At 35.4% G+C, this 21598-nt stretch overlaps 2 protein-coding genes across 2 annotated transcripts in view; both read left to right on the top strand.

Annotated features, from left to right (window-relative positions):
* The window catches only part of LOC148947660 (uncharacterized), a 31763-nt gene extending 11094 nt beyond the window's left edge, over positions 1-20669 (top strand). Inside the window, exons 2-4 of the mRNA XM_089095972.1 lie at positions 5136-5257; positions 5365-5519; positions 20297-20669. Of these exons, the coding sequence (XP_088952098.1) occupies positions 5136-5257; positions 5365-5519; positions 20297-20669 (650 nt within the window). The remainder of the gene's footprint in view (positions 1-5135; positions 5258-5364; positions 5520-20296) is intronic.
* A 4-nt stretch (positions 20670-20673) lies between these two features.
* Positions 20674-21598, top strand: part of LOC148947659 (jumonji, AT rich interactive domain protein 2-like) — a 62730-nt gene continuing 61805 nt past the window's right edge. Inside the window, 1 exon segment of the mRNA XM_089095971.1 lies at positions 20674-21380. Coding sequence (XP_088952097.1) covers positions 20715-21380 — 666 coding nt within the window. The 5' untranslated portion in view covers positions 20674-20714.

The following is a 21598-nucleotide window of genomic DNA, read 5'->3' as shown; positions in this document are numbered from 1 at the left end:
AGAATCATTCCCTGGATTATCACTGCTCATATGTTGAGTTACGTAAGGGAAGCACGATTCACTTACAAGTATTTTGGCCATCATGTCTAATACCAGGTCCTGGGGTCATTTTTTGTTTTGTTTTTGTAATTATATTATCAAAAATGTAAATATACGTTTCACATGGCCTTCTTAGACCTATATTAAATATGACCGTTATTCTGTTTTGTGGATATCAGGGGGTTTTAAACTTCTATGATTGGCACGGACTTGATGGAATCCAAATCTGTCGCTGTCCAACGTTCTTCAGTAAATTAATGCCCCGTGGAAGCTATTTTTCGCAAATTGTATAACACTCATAATTAAAAATGGAGGAAAATATTTTTTGGCAACGGGGGTTGGTGGAGGCTGATCTAGAGTTCATCCATATACTTGTCTGCTTTGGAAAATTCTTTGTTTTAATTCTCATAGATGAAAAAAATAGAGAGAGCACAATTTCATGATTTTCAGTTTGCCTTCCGGGTAAAGAGCTCAACTGAGCATGCGCGTGCTACTCTTTTAAATTTTCTACGTTTGGCTCTGGATCTTGGTCTGATTCCTGGTGCTATAGGTTCGGGCGCTTGAAAAGATTCTGATTCCTTTACCCACCAAATTCTGCTCAAGATTATCTCATTATTTTATAAGAAGGAATGATAGCGCTTGGTTTGATTCCTATTTGTCTGGAAGGGTTACCTCCATGGATCCTCTTCCCTGTTCACCGTCACGAGGTGAGTTTGGTTTTCTGCAAGACCCAGGTCTAGGGGCAGCTCTGTCATAATTTGTGTTAAAGCTCTTATTTTTACAGTTACAAACCCAATACTAATAGTATGTCGTTCTCTATGTCTCCAAGAATCTTTCCACTATTCAAATGTAGAGTTCCATCAATAGTGGAGGACATTCTAGTTTCCTTCGCTAACGACAGTACCCTTGGCACTGCTGTCCGAACGAAGCCTGAGATCTTATTAAATTCATCGTTTTCTTTTAGAGAGTAATTCTATAGTTTCAAGCTAATTGCCTGGCCCTAAATGTTGGTACGTCGAACTTCTTGATTTTCTGGAAAATTTATCGGCTTGCCCAACTTTCGGAAATCCATCTTTCAATGGGTCCTTTCGGTAGACATAGAGATCGGTATTTCCGGTTCCTGGTTATTCTTCTTTATAAGAATATCTCCCTCGGCGGCATATTAGTCTAATTGAAATGAAGTTTTCGAGGAATCTTTGGATTCTGAAAAAGTTCAAAAACAGCGTTCAGGGGTCTAGTTTAAAATATATTTTTATTTGTTTGTTAATTAATGTGTATCCTATTTCCCTACTATATTGAAATCAACTTTTTAGTTACAATTGATAAATACATGTCTGTTTTATAAAAAATAGATGAGAATTATACTTTAAGCACAAATATTTATGTTCATAATCCGTTTATTGATTTCAAGTCACGTTCTTCCTAGGTGTAACTTTTTTCCTTTTTCTTTCAATTATACAGTGATGTCCCTGAGGTCCGATTTCTCTTTTATCTGACAAGAAAGCTTATCTTTGTAATTCTGATACCACTGGAATTCCTTTCAGTCAATCAGACAGATCGGTTTCAATCCTGTGGTTGATTCCCAAGCTCCCTTGAATACTTTACATGAGTGCCGGTAAAAGTGCCACTCATTTGGTGCCTTCAGAAGAATTCTAAAATCGCTGTTGATTTCTGAATAATTTGACTTTATTTTCTTAATTGCTGCGTGTGGTTGACGCGTCTGGGCCAAGTTAGAATTGTGTGTTTTAATGTTTATTGCACTTGTCACTTGGTTTCGGCTTAGTTTTTGGCAGGTAGTTATTTAAGGGGGCTTCCTGTCATTTCACTTTGTATGGTAGGTTTTTTTTCTCTGTATTCCCGGCTATTGATTTTTTTTGATTGCATGTGAATAAATACATACCTGTGTGTCTATCTAAATAATATGCTTTGGACACTCATTGTCAGTATAATAAACTAACCAAGGTAAAAAAAAAGAAATTTCAACGGGAGCCATGTTCGAAGCAGTATTGAATGTCAGACCGTGGGAAATTCTGGCCACTGTTTGATTTTTTTTCTCAGGTCTACTTAAAAACTTACAGCTAGACGCTTTGCATCATTATGATAATCTAATTACAACATATTTTTGTTCTATAGCCCCCACGTGGGATATGGTCTATAACTTAAAAAATGCACTTTCCGTTGCAGTTGCATTCGTTTGCTTAAGAAGCTATTTTGACGTGGCGGCGATGACTGTATGCAATAACTAGCTACCCCTCCTATCTTCTACAATGTTTTCCAAGCCAGAACCAAAGCAGTGTGAGTAACTCCTCGTAAAATCCTCTGCAATGGTTACCTTCACAAGGAACCTTGCAGAAAGCTGTGAATATCTAAAAGCTTTATTCGTCCGTGAGTGGCAATAAGGAACTGTGTGTCACTAGCAGTATACAGTTGATTAATACGGTCAGTGGACCTTAGTAGAAAAATATTCCGGTTATTGATACAACCCCCAATTTTGGTGTAAAAAAATAAACAAAAATAAGAATCTGCTTTAACATGTCATGGGAAACAGCAATAATGGTCCAAGTTTATTAAGCAACTCACACATTTGGACATTAGCACATATTGTTAGTATAAAGTTGGTGTGTTCTGTTATAACTGCATTTTGCCCATAAACCAACTAATGAGATAGAACTTCACTTTTAAAAGTTTTTTCCCAATAGACGTAAAAACTTATACCGAGGTAAAATTACTCAACTTCCCGCTCTTAGCACTGGACTTGAACTTGTGCTTTAATTGAAATTTGTTAGAATGCTTCAAGTGTACCTGGACAGTAATTGTAGGAGTTTTGTTTGCCTATTACCTTTAAAAGCACTCGAAAAGCACTAAAGATTTTTACAGAAATGCTAAAAAAAGAATTTATATTACAGAAGACACACCTAATTGAGCCCAATCATTATTGAAGACGTGTGATAGAAATCATGAACTTTGTCTTTAGTCCATTGAAGCCTAAGTTAAACTGTAATCATAGCTCACTGTAAAGTAAATAATTTATGGTGATCACACTTGTAAAAGAAGTGGTAAAAGATGACGCTCATCTTATTATAAGAAAATATAAAATTGAAAGTGAAAAATAGATTAGCGAGATGATAAAAGCATAGGAAAGGCAATGAAAAAACACTGAATCAAATGGTGAAGAAAAAATCTCCTGGACTTAGGTTATGCTGATGATTTAAGCATCCTAGATGAAATTGTGAGAAAAATGAATGAACCTTAGTGGTTTCGTGAGTTCGGGGGTGCAAGAATAGGTTTGAAAATTAATGTTAAAACGACTAAGTCGCTAAGGCTAGGAATAAGTGAAGATGAAAAAGTGACGTTGGGTAATGAAAAAATTGATCAAGTGGACAGCTTTACTTACCTCGGTAGTATTGTTAGTAGAGACGCTGGGAGCAGTGAAGATGTTAAAAGTAGAATAGCCAAGGCTCAGGGTGTTTTTTCATAATTGAGACAAGTTCGGAAGAATAGGAAGATATGTCTGCGAACCAAGATTAGAATATTGGAAGCTACAGTAGATGACAGTGGTCAAATTTGGTTCTGAAGCATAGTCGCCCGGACAAACTGTGGGAGATGTGCTTTTCCAGAGAAATTGCCTAGAAATTGTTTTGGGTACCCGGCTGACTGATCGTATTTCAAATAGTAGGCTGTATGAATAATGTGGTCAATCCTGCTTTCTAGGGTTATAATGAGGGAAAGGTTGAGCTGGCTATGGCACGTTCTGCGGATGAAGGATGACATATTGCCAAAGACTTTCTTTTTCGGCTAACCGTCTAGGGCCAAACGGAATGCAGCTCGTCCGGAGTTGGGGTGAGAGGATGTCGTAAAGAAAGATTTATGGACATGGAACTTCCTGGGAGGGTGTGAAGAGGGAGGCTTTAAATAGATTAGGATGGAGGAGGAGCGTGTGTAGCTGTGTTGGCCCCAGTCCGCTTGGTACTTCGGTGAGTTGTTAGTAGTTTTAGTTGTAGTATAAAAGCATAGTGAAGATTAAGTAGTACTCTTTTTATATTGATTTTAACTGTATGGTTTTGTTTTCTTGTAATCTTTGGATTTGTTGACTGGAGTTGCAGATGAATATAGTACAATAAAATTTGAACTACTATTGAAAAGGTAGAACTTACTTAAAAAATAGATACAAATAGAAGCTTGGCGGTAAGTTTAGAAAACTTGGAAACCCTGTCTTTACCTGAAATTTTTTTATATGGGATAGCAATTTTTTTTAGTAAATTATTTATTTTGCATATACGGGATACAAATTTTTCCTAGGTCCACTAGACCAAATGGTCTAACGATAGTGTCTGTCGTTGGGAATGCAAACGTGGCGTACAACAGTGGGGATTGTCATTATTCTACGACTATATGGCTTAAGTGTACTCGGAAAGTGTGTCAGTACTCGGCTATGCGCTTTTTGTAAATGCTTCATATATTTAGTCATTCACTTGAAATGACCAAATATTCAGAAAAAAGTTAGAGATTTGAATCCTTGTTTGTTTAGTAAATGCAAGCTCAGCAAGCGTTTTGTTTTCACTGAGACTGAAAACGGAAACAATTCCTTTTAAAACGTTTTGAAAAGCAATAGGTAAATAAAACACTTGTAATTACCAAATGCCTTTATTTTCCCAGTGTAATGAGCTGTCAATAAAGCACAAGTTAGGCTCTATTGTAAAGAGCAGGTTACAAGGTTGCGGTAGCCCCTCATATCTTATTTAATCTCTCTCCATTATAAGTTTAAAATTTTTTATTTAATTATTATTTAATTAATGATTTTATTGCCAATAAATTAAAAAAAATATGGCGCACAAAAAAAAAAAAAATACAGGACAAAATTATTATTAACAAAAAAAAAATAAAAGAACCAGACTATAAAACCCTTTCGACTAAATTTTTAAAACAATGTCCCACGGGTGGCCCTTGAAAGACAAATTGCATCGATCAATTTGTTACAGAACCGCTTCATCAGGGTTGGTAACACTGTACTGGTGGGTAACATACCTATTGGTTGTCCATGGTGGTAATCGCAGCAAAAACATTTCATGCTTGTAGTACACTGAACACAATTTCAGTTTATCTGTATAAGACGCTTATATGTGAAGACGCAGTAGGATTTTATTTTAATTTTCCTCTCACGTTAGAAGGTTTAACATTTCCCTGGAAGAGAAGAATTGATGCCTCTTCCAGAGTTCAGGTACTTGAAAAGTACAACCTTTTTATTGTTAAGGACGATTTTTTTTGTAATTTTGCTAGTGTATTTCCTATAAAGCGACTATATTAATTATTTTAACTTAAAACAAGGCCCAGGAAAAATCTACTGGTCAAGTAGCAAAAGCTGCCGTACGTCCCACACGACAATTGACTCGTGTAAGAAGAAAAACTTTTCCACTTTTACTTAATAATAAGAAGAAGAAAAGACTTGACAAGAAAAAACCAATGATGAATCGCCTAAGAAGGTATGTTTACCTTGTATTTTATGCTTGAATAAAAGAGAATCCAAGTTCATACTGTATCAGGAATTTGGCGCAAATATTATGATGCTCGAGTGCTAGGGTGTTCAATCCTTCCTAGATTACCTTCAAAGGGCATCCCTGATCTAGATGCAGGGTATCCACCTATAGTGTTTTATCACTCGTTTTTATACCTCTCCCTAGTGATACTTATATCTTTTTTTTCTGTAACTTTTCTACTATCTCTCGAGTAAAGTTATTTTTAGCTAATAAATTCTTAAAGCCCTTTTTAAAATATTATTTTAGAAAAAATAAGGTGAAGAAATAGGAGAGATTATTTTGTGGACACATTTCAAACAACATACTAGTCTTCTTTAAAGAACAATAAAAAAAGGGAAATTAGAGACTGTACAAGTAGTCAGGTGGACAATTTTAAAAAAATATATTCTATTGCTGAGAAAGTATCAAAACCTGAAATTATTAAAAATAACACATAGTTTTGATTTTATTTAGTTTTGGCAGCCTATAAGTTGTAATGCTTTTATTAACTACAATATTTTATTCCTTTTATATTTAATAAGCACTGGGGTATCCATAACCCATGGGTAGTGTAGATAACCGTCCCGTGGTGCCCCTGAGAGTAGTAGGCAAAATTAAGGGCTTACCACTGCTAGTTTCAGTCATCAGACATTCACTGACCCTCTCCCCCCAGGGCATGACCATGAGGCAGGGTATTTTGTAGAATATGCTGGTGAGAGTGGATGAACCAAAGCCAGTAATAAGTGCTAAGATTGGGGGGTCGGGTCGGTCCCTCTACAAATATGAAGCGCCAACCGCGGCGCAAGAAAAGCTTCTTTTGGGAAAAAATCCAAGGCAGGAGAAATAAGTTCTCTTACCATTAACAGTTCTGAAGATCAGATGTTGCTTGTCGCTAAAGGCTGGTGAGTGGTTGGTGACTCTCCATTTTGTTAAGGGAAGAGTATTGCCTGCACAAGTGAGTCTAAAAATGGCAGCTGGGGTTCTCGGAATTAAGAAAAACAAGGTTGGATGCCTTGACACTACAATGATAGCTCTTATTAACCAGGAAAAAAGAGAAAGGCTAATACTATGTCCAACAGGGTGCAAATGGGATAGCGGACATGAGTATGTGGCCAAAACCCAATTCCTTCCCAAGGCTAGAAATAAAATTTCAAATTACTGAAAAAAATTAAAAGTTTGTAATTTTATAACATTAATAAATCAAAAAATATTATAAATTTGATTAATAAATATATGTATATGTATATTAAACTGACAATGCACCTTCATTTGACAGTAAAGTGCGAACTATATTCTAGACTTGCGAAGGCAAAGGGGTTTTGAGCCCTACTCATGTTAATTTCTGCTCGTTTTGAGTTTGACTCGGTTATTTATTGTAATTTCTGTTCGTGTTCGGTTTCATGTATTTATCGATGCTGATTTGAGGTAGTTTCACCCTTGTTCAAGTATTTGATTTTATTTTTTCTCATTGTTGGTTTAATGGAGTTCTTAACTTTTATTTTAAAAACTTATTTTGTGGAAAAAGTTTTTTTTACTTAGTGTATGTTAGTGTGAACACATAAATACTTTTTTTTGTGGTATGCCGGTTGTGAATATTATAGTGACTTTGAATATAAATGGACTCAGTCCACACAGAGTGGATTCATTCGCAATAACTATATCCACATCGCTCAGTTATAATAAACTTCCGAATTGTACATGAAGGAGTTTTTTTTTCGACGTGCTCTAAAATTACAATATATATGATTAATTTTGTGATACGGTCTTCGAAGTTTTTTATACAGAAATTTTATACGAATAAAAATAATAATAATTTTGATAATTAACTATGTTATAATTAATTGTAATAGCAGTGTTAGCAGACATATAGTCTCTTTCAGATTTGGTGCCTTATAGTGATCTTTAAAATCCGAGGCTGTGGGATGGGGGGGTCTCCACATTATGATCACTCTCACTATGAAACTGTACGCTCGAGCTTATGTGTAACCATCCATTTAACCCACTACCGAATTAAATCCTATAAGTATGTATATAGAAACAGTCACGGCCCGAGGGCATAAACTACCGCCCGGGCCGTTAGGGGTTCTGGGGGGGGGGTGTAAACCACCAAGACATAATTATGGACCTGACACTTATGTTGGACACACGGTCTATCTAAAACTTGTGATTGGAGGTGTATCGGAAACCGGGGGGCGTGGGAGGGGGGTGAGTTGCCCTCCGAACATTTTCGAATCTTAAAAAGGGCACTAGCCCATTCAATGTAAACTCTAATTATCAATTATAAGACTGAGCTCGTTGACGAGGTTGAACAAACTGGAGAGCTGACCTGTTTATTGAAAGTATTTGGGGAAATGATGGGCGTGGGGGGGGGGCATTATCCATCTGATCGCTTATGACTGATAAAAAGGCACTAGTCCTCTCAATTTCCAATCGAATGAGCCCTTTTTGAAGCTTCTACGAAAAAATTTTCTATAAAAACATTATATGCCCCAAGGGCATAACTTACGACCCTTGTCCTTAGGGCTCTCGGGGGGGGGGGGGGTAGGGGTGTAATCAGGAAAGGTAAATACCAATAACAAACTTTTAAAAAAAAAACGTTTCATGGTAAAGTTTGGGGGAACTGATGGGGGTTGGGGTGGGGGTGTGAGTCGCGCTCTGATTACTTCGACTATTATAAAGGACACTAGACCTCTCACTGTCCAAAAAAAATAGCCCTTGCTCAAGTGTTCATGACAACGCTTCCTATAAAAACCTGTTATTCCCCCAGGGCATATCTTACAACCCTTGCCCTGAGGAATGTGATGGAGGGAGAGGTTTCATCATCAGAGACCTAAAGTCAAGAACTTTCACATACGTTGAATAAAATGGCTATCTCAAAATTTTGATTGGCTGTGCTGCGGGAAAAGGTGGGCGTAAAAGGGGAGTTAGTTGCCCTCCAATCACTTTCGACCTTAACCAGGGCACTAGCCCTTTGAAAGAAAACTCGACAGAGCCCGTTTTGAACATTGTAAGAAAAATATTTATCTACCAACAGGATCTTCCACCAGGGGAAAACTGACACCCCGTGCCCTGATATCTGTGGGGGAGTGTCCTCCTCACACGCATAAAGTATCGGTGGAAATCAACTCCTCTGAATAACCTGGGGATCTCACAAGTTTGAGGGGATGTGGGTTGGGACCTGGTGGGTGTGGTCGGGGTGTTCGATACCTTCCAATAACTTTCGACTATAAAAAAGGGCACTAGCCGTTCCGATTTCCAATCGAATGAGCCCTTTTACAAGTTTCCACGACAACTCCTTCATTACCAAATGCCCTTTTCTTCATAAATAAAACATTGTGCCAACATCGTTTGTTACCTAGGCAGCGCTAGTGCGCTGAAAAAACCGTCGGCTTTTCCTGTTTGTTATCAGAGTTCCAGAGTATTATAGTAAAGGACAAAGTCTAACCCACAGTAATATAATTATTCGATTAAAAAAAAAAATTACAGTTTTTTAAATTAAATATTATTTTTACTAGTTTTTTTTTTTTTTTTTATCCGTTGTTAATCGGTTTATCGAACAATATTACTTTATTTTAGCTTAACCAAAATGTAAAAAAAAAAGAACAAAAATGCATGAAAAAAAGATGCCGATGAAAAAAACAACAACAACACCGCATTAGAGGAACAACTCCTTTTCAGAAGCTACATTAAATAAAAATTACAGTCCAGTTCTTAAAAAAAAATTAAAATAAATGATATTGAAAAGCTACAAAAGTTTCTTTATTCACAATAATATTATTAGATCAGGGTTTCGGCGGTAGCTAGCAAACTAGTATGAGACGATCACGTCACATATTAAGAAATACAATAACTCATAACTATTAACAATAGAAACAGATCAAAACAAGACATATATTATTAGAACAGCCTTGTCTGATACCCCTATATAGAAAACGTGCCGTCACTTTGCTTCAACAACAAGGAAAATCTATTGGCTTGAAAAAATTGAACAGGGGCTGAAACCCCACCGCCCTATATTTTTTGTTTTTTTTTCCCGACACAGCTCGTATAAATTAAATACAAGTATTAATTATATATGTTTTATAAAATTAACAAGCCCGTTAATGAAAGTTTTATATTGTTTTAAATTTTTATTAATATTTTTTATTAAGACTATGTTAAGTTTTTTATTAAGGTTGATATTATGATATTAAATCAGTTGATACTTCTAAACGCCTTGGTAAAGAAAGAGAGAGAACTAAGTATAATTCACTAGGGATGTTTTCTGTTACACTTGAACGTTCAGGAGATGAGAAAAATGTTGAGTATGATTATACATTTGTAAAATATTGTAATAGAAAATCAAAAACAGAACCAAGAAAATAAAGTAAATCACAAGTTTTTAACTAATATTAATTATCTTATCAGTAATATTTCAAATCTTTCTAAAAAAAATATGGAATTTTACAAATTATAATTAGTTCGACAAACCTGTGTCATCTGTAGTTCACATTATCATCTTTTATATGTACATTCCACGCCCCCTTTGTTTGTAAGATGTCTCGGGTAATAATGGCCAGACCACCAGAAGAATGAACTAGCGAAGATAAACCCCCGTCTCTCCGAATCTTTCCATATCCTTTTATTGCTTGGAGCTGATGCCTTGCTGCCTTGCCTGATATTGTTATCAGACAAGTTCTTAAATCGTTGGACCCGTTCAGAAACACACATAGTTTTGATGATCAAGACAATTTGGTCGGCTTCTTTTCATGGCCCTTCTGCTACATCGCTTGGACGATTAAGTACAATTAATTTTAAGAACCATTTTTACCATGGTTGCAGCCTTAGATGCAACCTAGTAAAGAACGAACTCTTGCCCTTAGTGACCGAAAATTAAAGAACGGACACCCAAATAAAAAAAAAATACCCCCAAGTCGAAAAATCGGTGTTTAATTGAGAAAAAAAATGGATTAAATATTTTTCTTTTCAATCAGATTTTTTTTTGTTTTTTATATTTTTTTTTTTTTAAATTTTTAAATTAAAACAAAAAAAACAAAAAAAAAAACTTTGACTGGATTAACATTTCAAAATTATTATTCTTTATATTCACACTATTTTCATGAAAGTCGCCAGATTTTTCTTGTTTCTGTGGCTTTAAATGTCTGACTGTAATACTGACAATAGTAGAACCTATGGGCAAAGTAAACGACATGGACGTAATAGATCTAATCAATGATTATGAATATCTCCAAAAAATTGTTTTACAAAAATTACAGAAAAAGAAATTGTTATCGTCCTAATAGATCGCACATTCCCTGGATGGATTGCAGTACTTATAAATTGTCTAAACAATGCTACCAATAGGTCTCATTATAACAATAAGACTTTTTTAACAGCGGCTTTTACTGTTAAGATTGACCGTTACCACAGAGTGTGTTGAACTCTAATCCTTCATACTAGTAGGAGAGTCCTCAATCCATTGTACTGTGGCAACTTCTTGTATGATTATACCATTCAGTTTATGGTATCTATGACGTGATAATATTATTACAAAAATTATCCCATAAAACTGTGGAGACCGGAGTCATGGTTTCACCATTAGAAGCGCCGTGTCCGAAAACTCTATAAAGGAAACTTAAAGTCCCTTTTCAGAGGCAACGCTATAGCGTTGCCTATTGTAGACCACACGGCTCTCATGGGGTAGGCTGTATTAGTGTCATTTTTTTCCAAGATACACGTCATAGAGAAGGGGTCGTCGTAGAAACTTCAAAGGGGGCTCATTCGACTGGAAATCGAGAGTTCTAGCGCCCTTTCAAATTGTCGACAGTGATTGGAGGGAAAATATCCCCCCCACGCCCCGCATTTCCCCACCCCAATCCCCTGAGAGAGTAATTTTGTTCAGTGGAGTTGATTTCCAGATAGACAAGATGTTTTGGGACAATCACCAACCGCCCTAAGTGCCCGGGTGTTAAGTTATGAATTGGGAGCATATAAGGATGGTGTCGACGTCGTTGTCGAAGTCAAATCAATTATTGAGCAGTCGATTGTACCGTCTAAGGTCTAGGTCACTTTGTAGTACGCGAAAGTGCTTGGTGGAAACTAGCCCCCCCCCCCCTCACGCCCATCATTTCCCTAACCACAGCCAGTCAAAACTTTGAGATAGCCATATTGTTCAGCGTAGTTGATTTCCAGATAGAAAATATATTTTTAAGGAGGACACTCCCCCACAACCCTCAGGGCGAGGGTGTTAAGTTTTACACTGGGGGCATATAAGGTTTTTATAGAAGGCGTTGTCGTAGAAACTTCAAACTCTTTCGATTGGAAATTCAAAGGGCTTGTTCCCTTTTTAATAGTTGAAAGTGATTGGAGGGCAACTAGCCCCCCCCCCTGCCCCACGCCCATCATTCCCCCTAACACATCCCCTCAAAATTTTGAGACAGCCATTTTGTTCAGCGTAGTTGATATCCAGATAGCAAATATGGTTTTGTGAAGGACACTCCCTCACCACACCTCAGTCAAGGGTATTATATTATGACCTGGGGGCCTTTACTGTTTTGATAGAAGGCTTTGTTGAAGAAAATTCTATATTATCTATTTCTTTTAGAAATTCAAAGGGAGATGGCACTTTCTTAGATGCGAATGTTTTGTTTGGGCAAATAGCCCCCCCCCCTACGCCCCTCCGTCCCCCAAACACCTCCACTCAAAATTTTGATATCGCCATATTGTTCAAAGTAGTTGAAAGGTCTGGAAATTATATGTTTGAGCAGGACATTCCCCCCACAGTCTTCAGGGGCAAGGGTTATAAGTTATGCGTATAAACTTCAGAGAGGACTCATTTGATATTAAATTGAAAGTTCTAGTTCACTCTTTAAGCGTCAACTGATATTGGAGGGTCCCCAGCTCCCCCCACCCTCCCCCCCCCCAAATGCATACAATGAAAATTTTAAGATAGCTATTTTGTTAAAAATACTTCAAAGATCATATAACAAAGATTCCGGTGTCGACACAACCCACTAGGGCCCAGGGCAGGCGGGGTAAGTTATGCCCTCGGTGCACAGATTGGTCTTAGGGACGGGCTGCTTGTATTAACTTAAAAGAGAGATCATTTGATTGGACATAGAAAGTTATATTTAACTTTTTAAGAGTCAAAAGAGAGTGGAGGGCCCCTAGCCCCTCCCCCTCCCCTCCATTCTCATTTGTACTAACAACCCACCGATAAGAAATGTTTGATAGTTTTTTTTAAACATGTACAATAAAAAAAACAACACACAACGTGGGCGTAAGCACCCTCCACGGTCTGGGGGATGGCGTGGTATTTTATTAAATTTGTGCGCGTTTGGTATTATGACAGGGCTTATATGCTACAATTAAAAGATTGATATATTTATATTTCCATTTATCTATACATTGTTTTGATTAAAACTTTATAAGTGGGCCGCTATCCCCCCCACGCCGTCACTTTCACAAAACCGGTGCTTACATTTTTTATAGAGAAATATTGAAAAAAAATAGTTAAACTGTCGAAGAATACAAAATAAGGTGTTACTGCAAACCCCCCGGTCCACGGTGCTTGCGAGATCAGGTATGCAAGCCGGGTATTTATTATTACTATGTAAGGGATTCTCGTATTAACTTCAGAGAGGTCTCATTTGAATTGAAATTGAAAGTTCTATGAAAATTTTAAAGAGTACATAGATAACATAGGTCAACTAGAACACCACACCCTTTTTTCCCCCAGCCAACCGCTAAAATCTTTATTATTGCCCGTTCAGTAAAGATAGTTCAAAGGTCAGATAAAAAAAAAATACGCTGTAGACGCACCCCGCCAGGGCTCTATGGCCGGCGTGCTGACTACTGTATTCGAGGCTGATCGATTTCGGCTGGACGGACTGCTCGCGTTAACTTCGGAGAAGGCTCATTTGATATGACATTGAAATTTCTTTTCCAATATTTATTATTAAAAATGGATCGGAGGTCAACGAGAACCTCTGCTGCACGCCATAAATGTATCAGATAAAAATTTTAAGAATGAAATTTTTTTAAAAATATTTCAAAGTTCAGATAACAAAAAACTCCTGTGTTGACACAGCTCCCCCGGGCCTAGGGACAGGCGTTGTTAGTTATGCCCTGGGGGCCTCTAGTGTTTTTACGGACGGGATGCTCGTATAAAAGTTTAGAGGGCTCAGTTTATTGGACATTTAGAGTTGCACGACACTTTTGAAGAGTCAAAGGCAATTGGAGGGCAGGTAGCCTCCCTCCAAACTCCATTTATTTTTTTCCTAGAGGCCCGTCAGATAGTCGGGGTTGTCGTACAAACTTCACAGGGGGCTCATTTGATTGGAAATCGAGGGTTAGAGTGCCTTATGTAAGAGTCAAAAGTGATCAGAGGGCAACTGTTCCATCCCCCGCCCAAGCCCTTTTTCCCCAAATACATCTTATGAAATATTTTTTTTATTAAATTTTTGAAAAATATTTAAAATAACATATAAAAAAAACTCCTTTACGTTGGGTCATTTCGTTAAAAATAGTACAAAGATCATATAATAAAAAACTCCTCGGTCGACACCCCCCCCCCCAGGGGCCGGGGCAGGCGTTGTAAGTAGTGCTCGCGGGTCAGTAGGGGTTAGTTTTGTCTTTATAAGAGTATAAACGAATTTGAGTGTTCAGTTTAACACAAATTATGAGCTCTAGTTCATTGTCTCATAGTGAAAAAAGATCAAAGGGCAACTAGCCCCAACCGCCCACCACGCCTTTGGGTGTATCGGTTTGACAAACCCATCCGATAAACAGTCCAGTTGACATGTCTCTTAAAAATATTTCACCCATAAGATATAAAAACTCTAGGATCGACACCAACCCCACGAGCCCAGGAATAGGAATCGTAAGTTATTCTCTGGTGATAGAGTTTATTATTATAGAAGGGATGCTAGTATACAATTCCGATATGTTTCAGGTGATTAAACATAGACTGTTTTAGTTTCCTTTTAAAAAGTCAACAGAGACAGAAGGTTAATATAGTCCCCCCACGCCCATTGTCTACAAACCCATTCCGATAAAATTCTGAGATAGCAATAGTTCAAACATCAGATAATAAACACTCCGAGGTTGACACAAACCCATTTTTTCACTTTGAGTGAAAAATCAGTTTTGTTACCAGTTTTGATATCAGTTTTGTTACTTTGACAAATATTTGATTTTTTTTTTTTAAGTTTGATTTTGAAATTAGAAATTTTTAAAAACTTAAAATTTTTTGCAATAGAAAACGAAAAAAAATTAATTAAAAAAAATATTTCCGAAAAAGAAGTTTTTCAAAAGAAAGTAAAGGATATTTTAAACTTAAGGTCAACAGATACAAATACCTTCCAAAATTCAAACTCAAAACGACCAGAAATTACTATTAAAAAAAATGAAACCCAAGAAGAACAGAAATTAAATAAACACTCATAGCAAAAACATACAACAAGTAATAATATAAATGAATAAATAGATCTTAAAGCGATTAATGCTTAGATTGAATATGAATATCGAGCTTCAAACGTTTAAAAATATTTTACTATTGAAGTATAAATTAAACTTAAAACTAACCGAAATTAAATAAAAAATCAATGCAAAAAAACATACAATAGATATTAATATAAATTAATAAATAAATCTTAAAACGACTGAAACTTAAATTGAATATGCAAATCAAGCTGGAAACGAACAAAAATCACCACAAACAAGAGTTTGGGTATGACCTCCTTCTCTCACTGTAAAAGTCTAATACTTACTGAGTCATCGCTGCTTTACTGAAAACTACGTGAGTCTTTAACAGTCTTGGAAAGTATAAACAACATCAAATTGAATATTTGATGTATAATGATATTAACTGTTGAAATATCCATCAGTTCAAGAATTGATTTCACTGTAATTGTATTTTTATTTTCAATACTGTAGGACCTGGAAAAGAAAATATCTGTAATATAATCCGTTTTCAGTTAAGCGCAAATGACGCAGAAGGCTTTTGGTTTTTATTTACAGTTAGGACAGGAGGCCAAACACTTGTTTTTAGGTAAACTATTTTCGTCTTTAACAACTTTAAAAAGTGCTAATAAATTAAACTGAATATTTGATGTATAATGATATTAATTGCTGAAAGCTCATCAGTTCAAAATTTTAATATAATTTTAATTTTTATTTTCAATATAAACTACAAACAAAAATATTTGTAATAAAATTGGTTTGAATCAAAGTTCCAATGACGCCTTAGGTTTTATACTTCTAAAGTGAGGGAAGGAGGTTATACACAAAATCTTGTTTGTGGTGATTTTGTCCGTTTCAAGCTTGATGTGCATATTCAATTCAATTTTCAATGGTTTTAAGATTTATTAATTAATTTACATTAATATCTATTGTATGTCTGTTTGCATTGTTTGGTTATTTAAGTTCTTTTCGTTTTAAGTTTCATTTATACTTCAATAGGAAAATATTTTTTTCGATTTTAGCTTGATATTCATATTCAATCTAAGCATTACTCGCTTTAAGATATATTTATTCGTTTATATTGTTACTTGCTGTATGTTTTTGCTATGATTGTTCATTTAATTTCTGTTCTTGTTGTGTTTCATTTATTCTTTATTATTAATTTATGGTCGTGGTTATTTTTAATTTTAAAATGTATTTTTATATTCTGATCTTTATTTTAAAATGGAATTTACTTTTCTTTGAAAAACTTATTTTTCGACAAGTTTTTTTTTTATTAATCTTTAACAAAACAAGAAAATACATATGCTTGAAAAAAGAGGAAAGTGGCTGCCATTATGATATTCAGCATCGAAAACATATATTTTTTTTTCTTGGTAGATAGCGGGGCACATGAACATAATGGAAAGGTGTTTAATGTCTCATTTTATAGGAAGTTGCTACATCTAGCTGCAATCTAGTAAAAGATGAACACGGCCAATAGTAACCCAACAATATAGCCCAAAACCTGTAAATATGGTGTTGACCGAAACAAGAAGTTAATCATATAAAATTCATTAGGGTTTCGAGAATAATTCTACCTTTTTTTTAAATTGAAACTAAAAAAAAAATTGAAATTAATTTTTATTTAATTTAGTTCTCAGTTCAATCTCTCTAATATTTTTGTATAATGATAATAAAAATTTACAAAAAATATTTTTAAGGTTCATTATAAATGGGGATTAGTTAAGTGTAATATGTATATTTTATTTAAAGATAACTGAAAACTATTAAAGAACAAACCACGGCATATAGTAATTTAAATTATAATGAAGAACGAACTCAAGTTCGTAATAACTGAAATAATAAAAATAAAATGCAATTTTTATTAAAAATGTTATCATACGGAGAGGGCAGTTTTGATTAAAAAGGCAAAGGTAGGAAACAATCAAAGCGCCTTCATTTGGGAATACTCAGCAAAGAAAGATGTGTCTTCTGTGTATTTTATTCTCTCTCTCTTGGCAATTTCGAATAGAATGGGTAGTTGTAGAAATTTAGGAAACCGCTCATTTGATACAAAGCTCTAGTGCCTTTTTTAAGAGTGAAAAATCATTTTATTAAATTCAGATTATAGTAAAGAACGAACTCTAGTTCATAGTAACTGTAACATTAATCATGGTAGCGGCGATAGAGGCAACCTAGTAAAATCAAGGTTTGTGCGGTAGCAGCAACCTAGTAAAAGACGACCACGTCCCATACTAAAAAATGAAACACTCCATAACTTCTAAAAATAGTGTCATGTATTTACCTAACATTTTGACAAATAAAAATATCTATGGACAAGTTTAGGTGACAAACCCCTACCAGCTTTTGTAGGGCGTATTGGCTACGGTCATTCAAAAGACTTTATGTCGCTCTTTAGTGCAATTATTACAATAGACTTTCTACCAAATTCAATTTGCAACTGAGATTAACAGTGACCTTTAAAGAAGGCATTTTATGGTCAAGCCGCTTCTTCAAGTGATTCCGTCAATCGATTGACTTGTGTTTAAATAAACCCTTTAATCTTGATCAAAAAATTTTCAATTTAGTTTTCGATTCGGGTTTTGAAGTGCCTGATGTGAAATTCTAACAGAGACCTGGTCTTTCTTGTCTTGACTTTGCTTGTTCATAAGCCAAAAAGAAAATTAATAAGAAAGTGTGTTGGTATAAGGAGTGGAATAAACTGATGAACCGCTCCGTATTGTATCGGTATTTTGGAGACTTCTTCTAGGGACCGAATTATTGCAATAGGAAGTTTCAGAGAGGAAGATGTGGAGGGACAGAAAGCAGTAATTTAAATGTGTTGAGTGTTATCGCTCCTTTGGTTCATTTCATATTTGAAGAGAATGGCTTGACGATTATTTGTCCCGTTTTCAAATTTGACAATCTACATTCTCTAAAGTAGGCCCTAGACGGTAAAGTGGCTTGATCAAGCGATTCTGTTAGTCCATTGACGTGTGCATCATTCAACCCATCAGTCTTAATTAAAAACATATTTTCAATTCGGGTTGTGAAGTGTTCGCTGCGAAATTCTGTGAAGTTCTAGTTTCTTCTTTAGGAGGCTCTAGTCAGCAATCGTTTTAATCAAAGGCCTCTAATCGAGCGACTGCCTAGGATCCTGTTTTGCGGTTGAGTCAATTGATTGACGGTGATTGATAAAAAGTTTGAATGACTAAAACGCTTGATGAGGTTGCTTGACCGTCTATGACCATTTTGATTAAACATTGCGTAAATCACTCACCAGTAGCCATGGAGGACACATCCCTTACTCATGACTTGGAAAGTCAAAAGTCTGAACGCAAGTTTACCTGTTTATTGATAAAGCTTCGCTGGGATCGCACTGTATGGTGGAAGGTGAAAAGTAAAGACTGCTCTAACCAAAATAAAAAGAATGAAGCATTTGACTGAATGTACTAGCGTTAAAGTTATTGAAACCAGAATATACCGTTTACAAATTAGAAAAGAAAATAAATGTGTTAATAACGAATTTCAACCATGATCACAAGGTAATCGAGAATAAAAAGAAGTTTGAAGCATCAACAGATGACATCCTGCAGCTTTATGTGGTATAGAAAGTTTCCGAAACTACTGAGGTATCAATTCTAATGAAATTTCCGTAGCCATCTGGTTCAGTATCACGTAGAACTTTAAGTAAATGATCATGAGTGAAGCGGTTTCTCTTTTTAAACCACTCCATAGACCAACGACGTTTCCTATTAACTTTTTTCCGTTTAGTGATAACAAAAGCTAGGGCAAGAAAGGCTAAATTTGCGTTAGTAACTAGAATTTTTAATTTCCAATCAAATGAGCCCTCTTTGAAATTTATGCGTGCATCTCTTCCATATGAACCATATATGCCCCTAGGGCATAACTAAAAACGCCTGCCCGTATTTTTTGTACTTCTACAGAGTTAATTTCACCTCCAAAAATATGCCATACCGCAAAGAGACTTCCTTCCAGCTTGCTAAAACTAGGGCCTCCTAAAAAAGAAACAGACAGTCGCGAAATTATTTCAAATTTGGTGAGAGAAGAAACAAAGACGGATAAAGGGAATGTTTGCATTTAATTCTTCTAAAGAGAGTAATCGTACGAAAAATGAATAACCCACTGAATTTTTTCTAAATTTCACGAGAATATGATTTTGTGTTATAACGTTATTACCTACTTTTCAATAAAGCTTGAGAAAACTGAATAGGCTATTCCATAATCTTAGAAAATATAGCAAATGGAAAAATTATGTTTGCCGTATTAGACTCTCCGTTTTAAGATGAGGAGATGTTCATCCTTAATTCAAAATCAAATTTGTGTATAGATGCTAAGTTTTTTAGATACTAGACAAAGGACAGCTGAATTGTGCTTAAACTGAGTAAAAAATTATTATTTGTTTACTGGTACATTTGATGTTTTGGTATTCTCTTTCACATAGATGTTCAAAGTTTTTTTTTTTTGTAATGTCCTAGAAAGGTTTCTGAAAGATCTACTAAAAAAAAGAGAGAAAAAAAAATCTTCTTTTCTCACTCGTGTTCTTGTGATAATGGTATTATTATACCTCTTTAAGATTAAAAGCTTTGTTCTTTGCTTTAGAATTTTTTTAGAAAGTGTTCAGTTAATTTTAACTTCAGTTATACATACAAATTGAATTCAGATTGTCATTTGCTTGGTTGCTGGTGGGTCATCTTGACCTAAAAAATTGACTGTTCCCTGAAAGATCTAGTGTCTACTACCTAGTAAAAGATGTACTGTCCACTGAAAAATCTACCAAAACCTCCAAAATGTCTTCTGTCTGAACTTAGCTTTATTGAGGCATGGACTAAACCTTGCATAAGTCTTGAAAGAGATTTGGATAAGATCACTGAGATGCCCGAATTCCTTCTGATCAGCAAATTCTTCACAATCCTCCTCTAGTGCAAATCCTAGATTTTTTAGTTGTTGGTTTAGGTTTTTTTTTAAATACGTATTTACATTAGTTTGTAATTCATTTATAGAGAAGCTTCTAAATGCTATGAATTAATTAAGGAATGGAATTAGGAAATTCTAATGGAATTAGGACTATGAATTAATTAAACAGGAGAAAAAAGAAAACTACGTCTTTTTTTTGTCTTGGTATGCTTTAAAGTCTAGGTTGAAAAGGACGCTTTTTAGTATAAAAAAAAGTTTAAAATTCACTGAAAAATAGTAATTTTTCAAAACAGGAAAAAAAAACATCATAGCTTGCAAATAGCTTCACAATTTCTGATCTGTATATTTACTAGTTTGGTCTAACTATAATGGCGCTCTTTTAGCTCATCTGTGTCTTCATCAGAAGAGAGTTTAGCAAGTTTGAAGAAAGATCCCCCATTTGAGGAAGAAGTGAAGCCTAAGAAACGATTTCCCATGCTACGTCCTATTGCAGTTGGTACACCCTTAATTAAAAATGTAAAGACTAAGTTGCAATTACAAAAAGCTGAAAGCGAGACAGCTTGCAGGACTCTACGATCTGGAAAAGTGACCGAGGTAGGAGAGCCTAGCACTTTCGAGCCAAAATTAAAAACTCAATTATCAAAAAGAGTTTCGTTAGTTCAAGATCTGAAACAAAAAAAGAAAGGTCAGTTAAAAACCATTACGAAGTCTCAACCTGTTGAAAAAACTGCTGAGTCTTTGTCCACTTTAATATAATTATAATATAATAAAAAGAGAACACGGGCCAGTGCTTCAAGAAGGATGTCAGAAGAATTACCCCTGGAGATATTGAAACGCATTAAAGTTGATGAGGTAGATGGCCCAGTCAGCTTTTTTAGAAATACTCGTTCAACTACCACTACAATAGAACCGGTAAAAACAAGGCGTGGGTCATTATCCAATCCAATTACAGTTAAGCTAGGAAAAGCCGAGCTCTCTGTAAAGAAAAACCATGCAAAGAAAGTAGGGAGTAAAACAAGGTCAAGTACATATTTTGAACGTTTAAAAGAAGATGGATTCATATCTGGTGATTCATTGAATATTTATGACAATTGTACTGATTTTCTACCTGATGATATTATCGATGCTCCTGTATTTAGACCAACAGAAGAGGAATTCTCCAATCCTTTTCGCTATATTGAGAAAATTACTCAAAAAGCTGAAAAATTCGGAATTTGTAAAATTATTCCTCCTACCTCATTCAAATCTCATTGTATTCTTAACGAAGATCTTCGTTTTGTTGGTTATAATCAACATGTGCATAAGTTGTTTGATAGATTTGGCCCGAACGTTAAAGAATATTCAGCAATACGACGTCACTTACTAAGTCAAGGGATTGAAACTAGCCAGTTGCCAATAATAGCTGGACTTGAACTTGATTTACCTATGCTTTCAGCCGCCGTGGAAGCCAATGGAGGACTGAATAAGGTAGGCCATTAAGTATGTTTAAATAGTATATATCCTAGTGTCATACAATTCAAAGGTGCCTGCGTGCGACTAAGCTTTTACCCAGTTTAATCTCTAGGTTAAATGCCTCTGCTGGAACTTCGCTTGGAAGAATAAAAACATGGCTTCTATAGAAAAGTTGTATTTTCTAGGGTATTTGGAGAGATGTGGCCATCTAGTAATGCCAATATAATTTTCTC

Source organism: Artemia sp. Qi Xiang Cuo, chromosome 10 (assembly GCF_049724085.1).
Source record: "Artemia sp. Qi Xiang Cuo chromosome 10, ASM4972408v1, whole genome shotgun sequence".
NCBI classification, from domain to species: domain Eukaryota; kingdom Metazoa; phylum Arthropoda; class Branchiopoda; order Anostraca; family Artemiidae; genus Artemia; species Artemia sp. Qi Xiang Cuo.
This window is presented reverse-complemented; position numbering and strand designations above follow the sequence as displayed.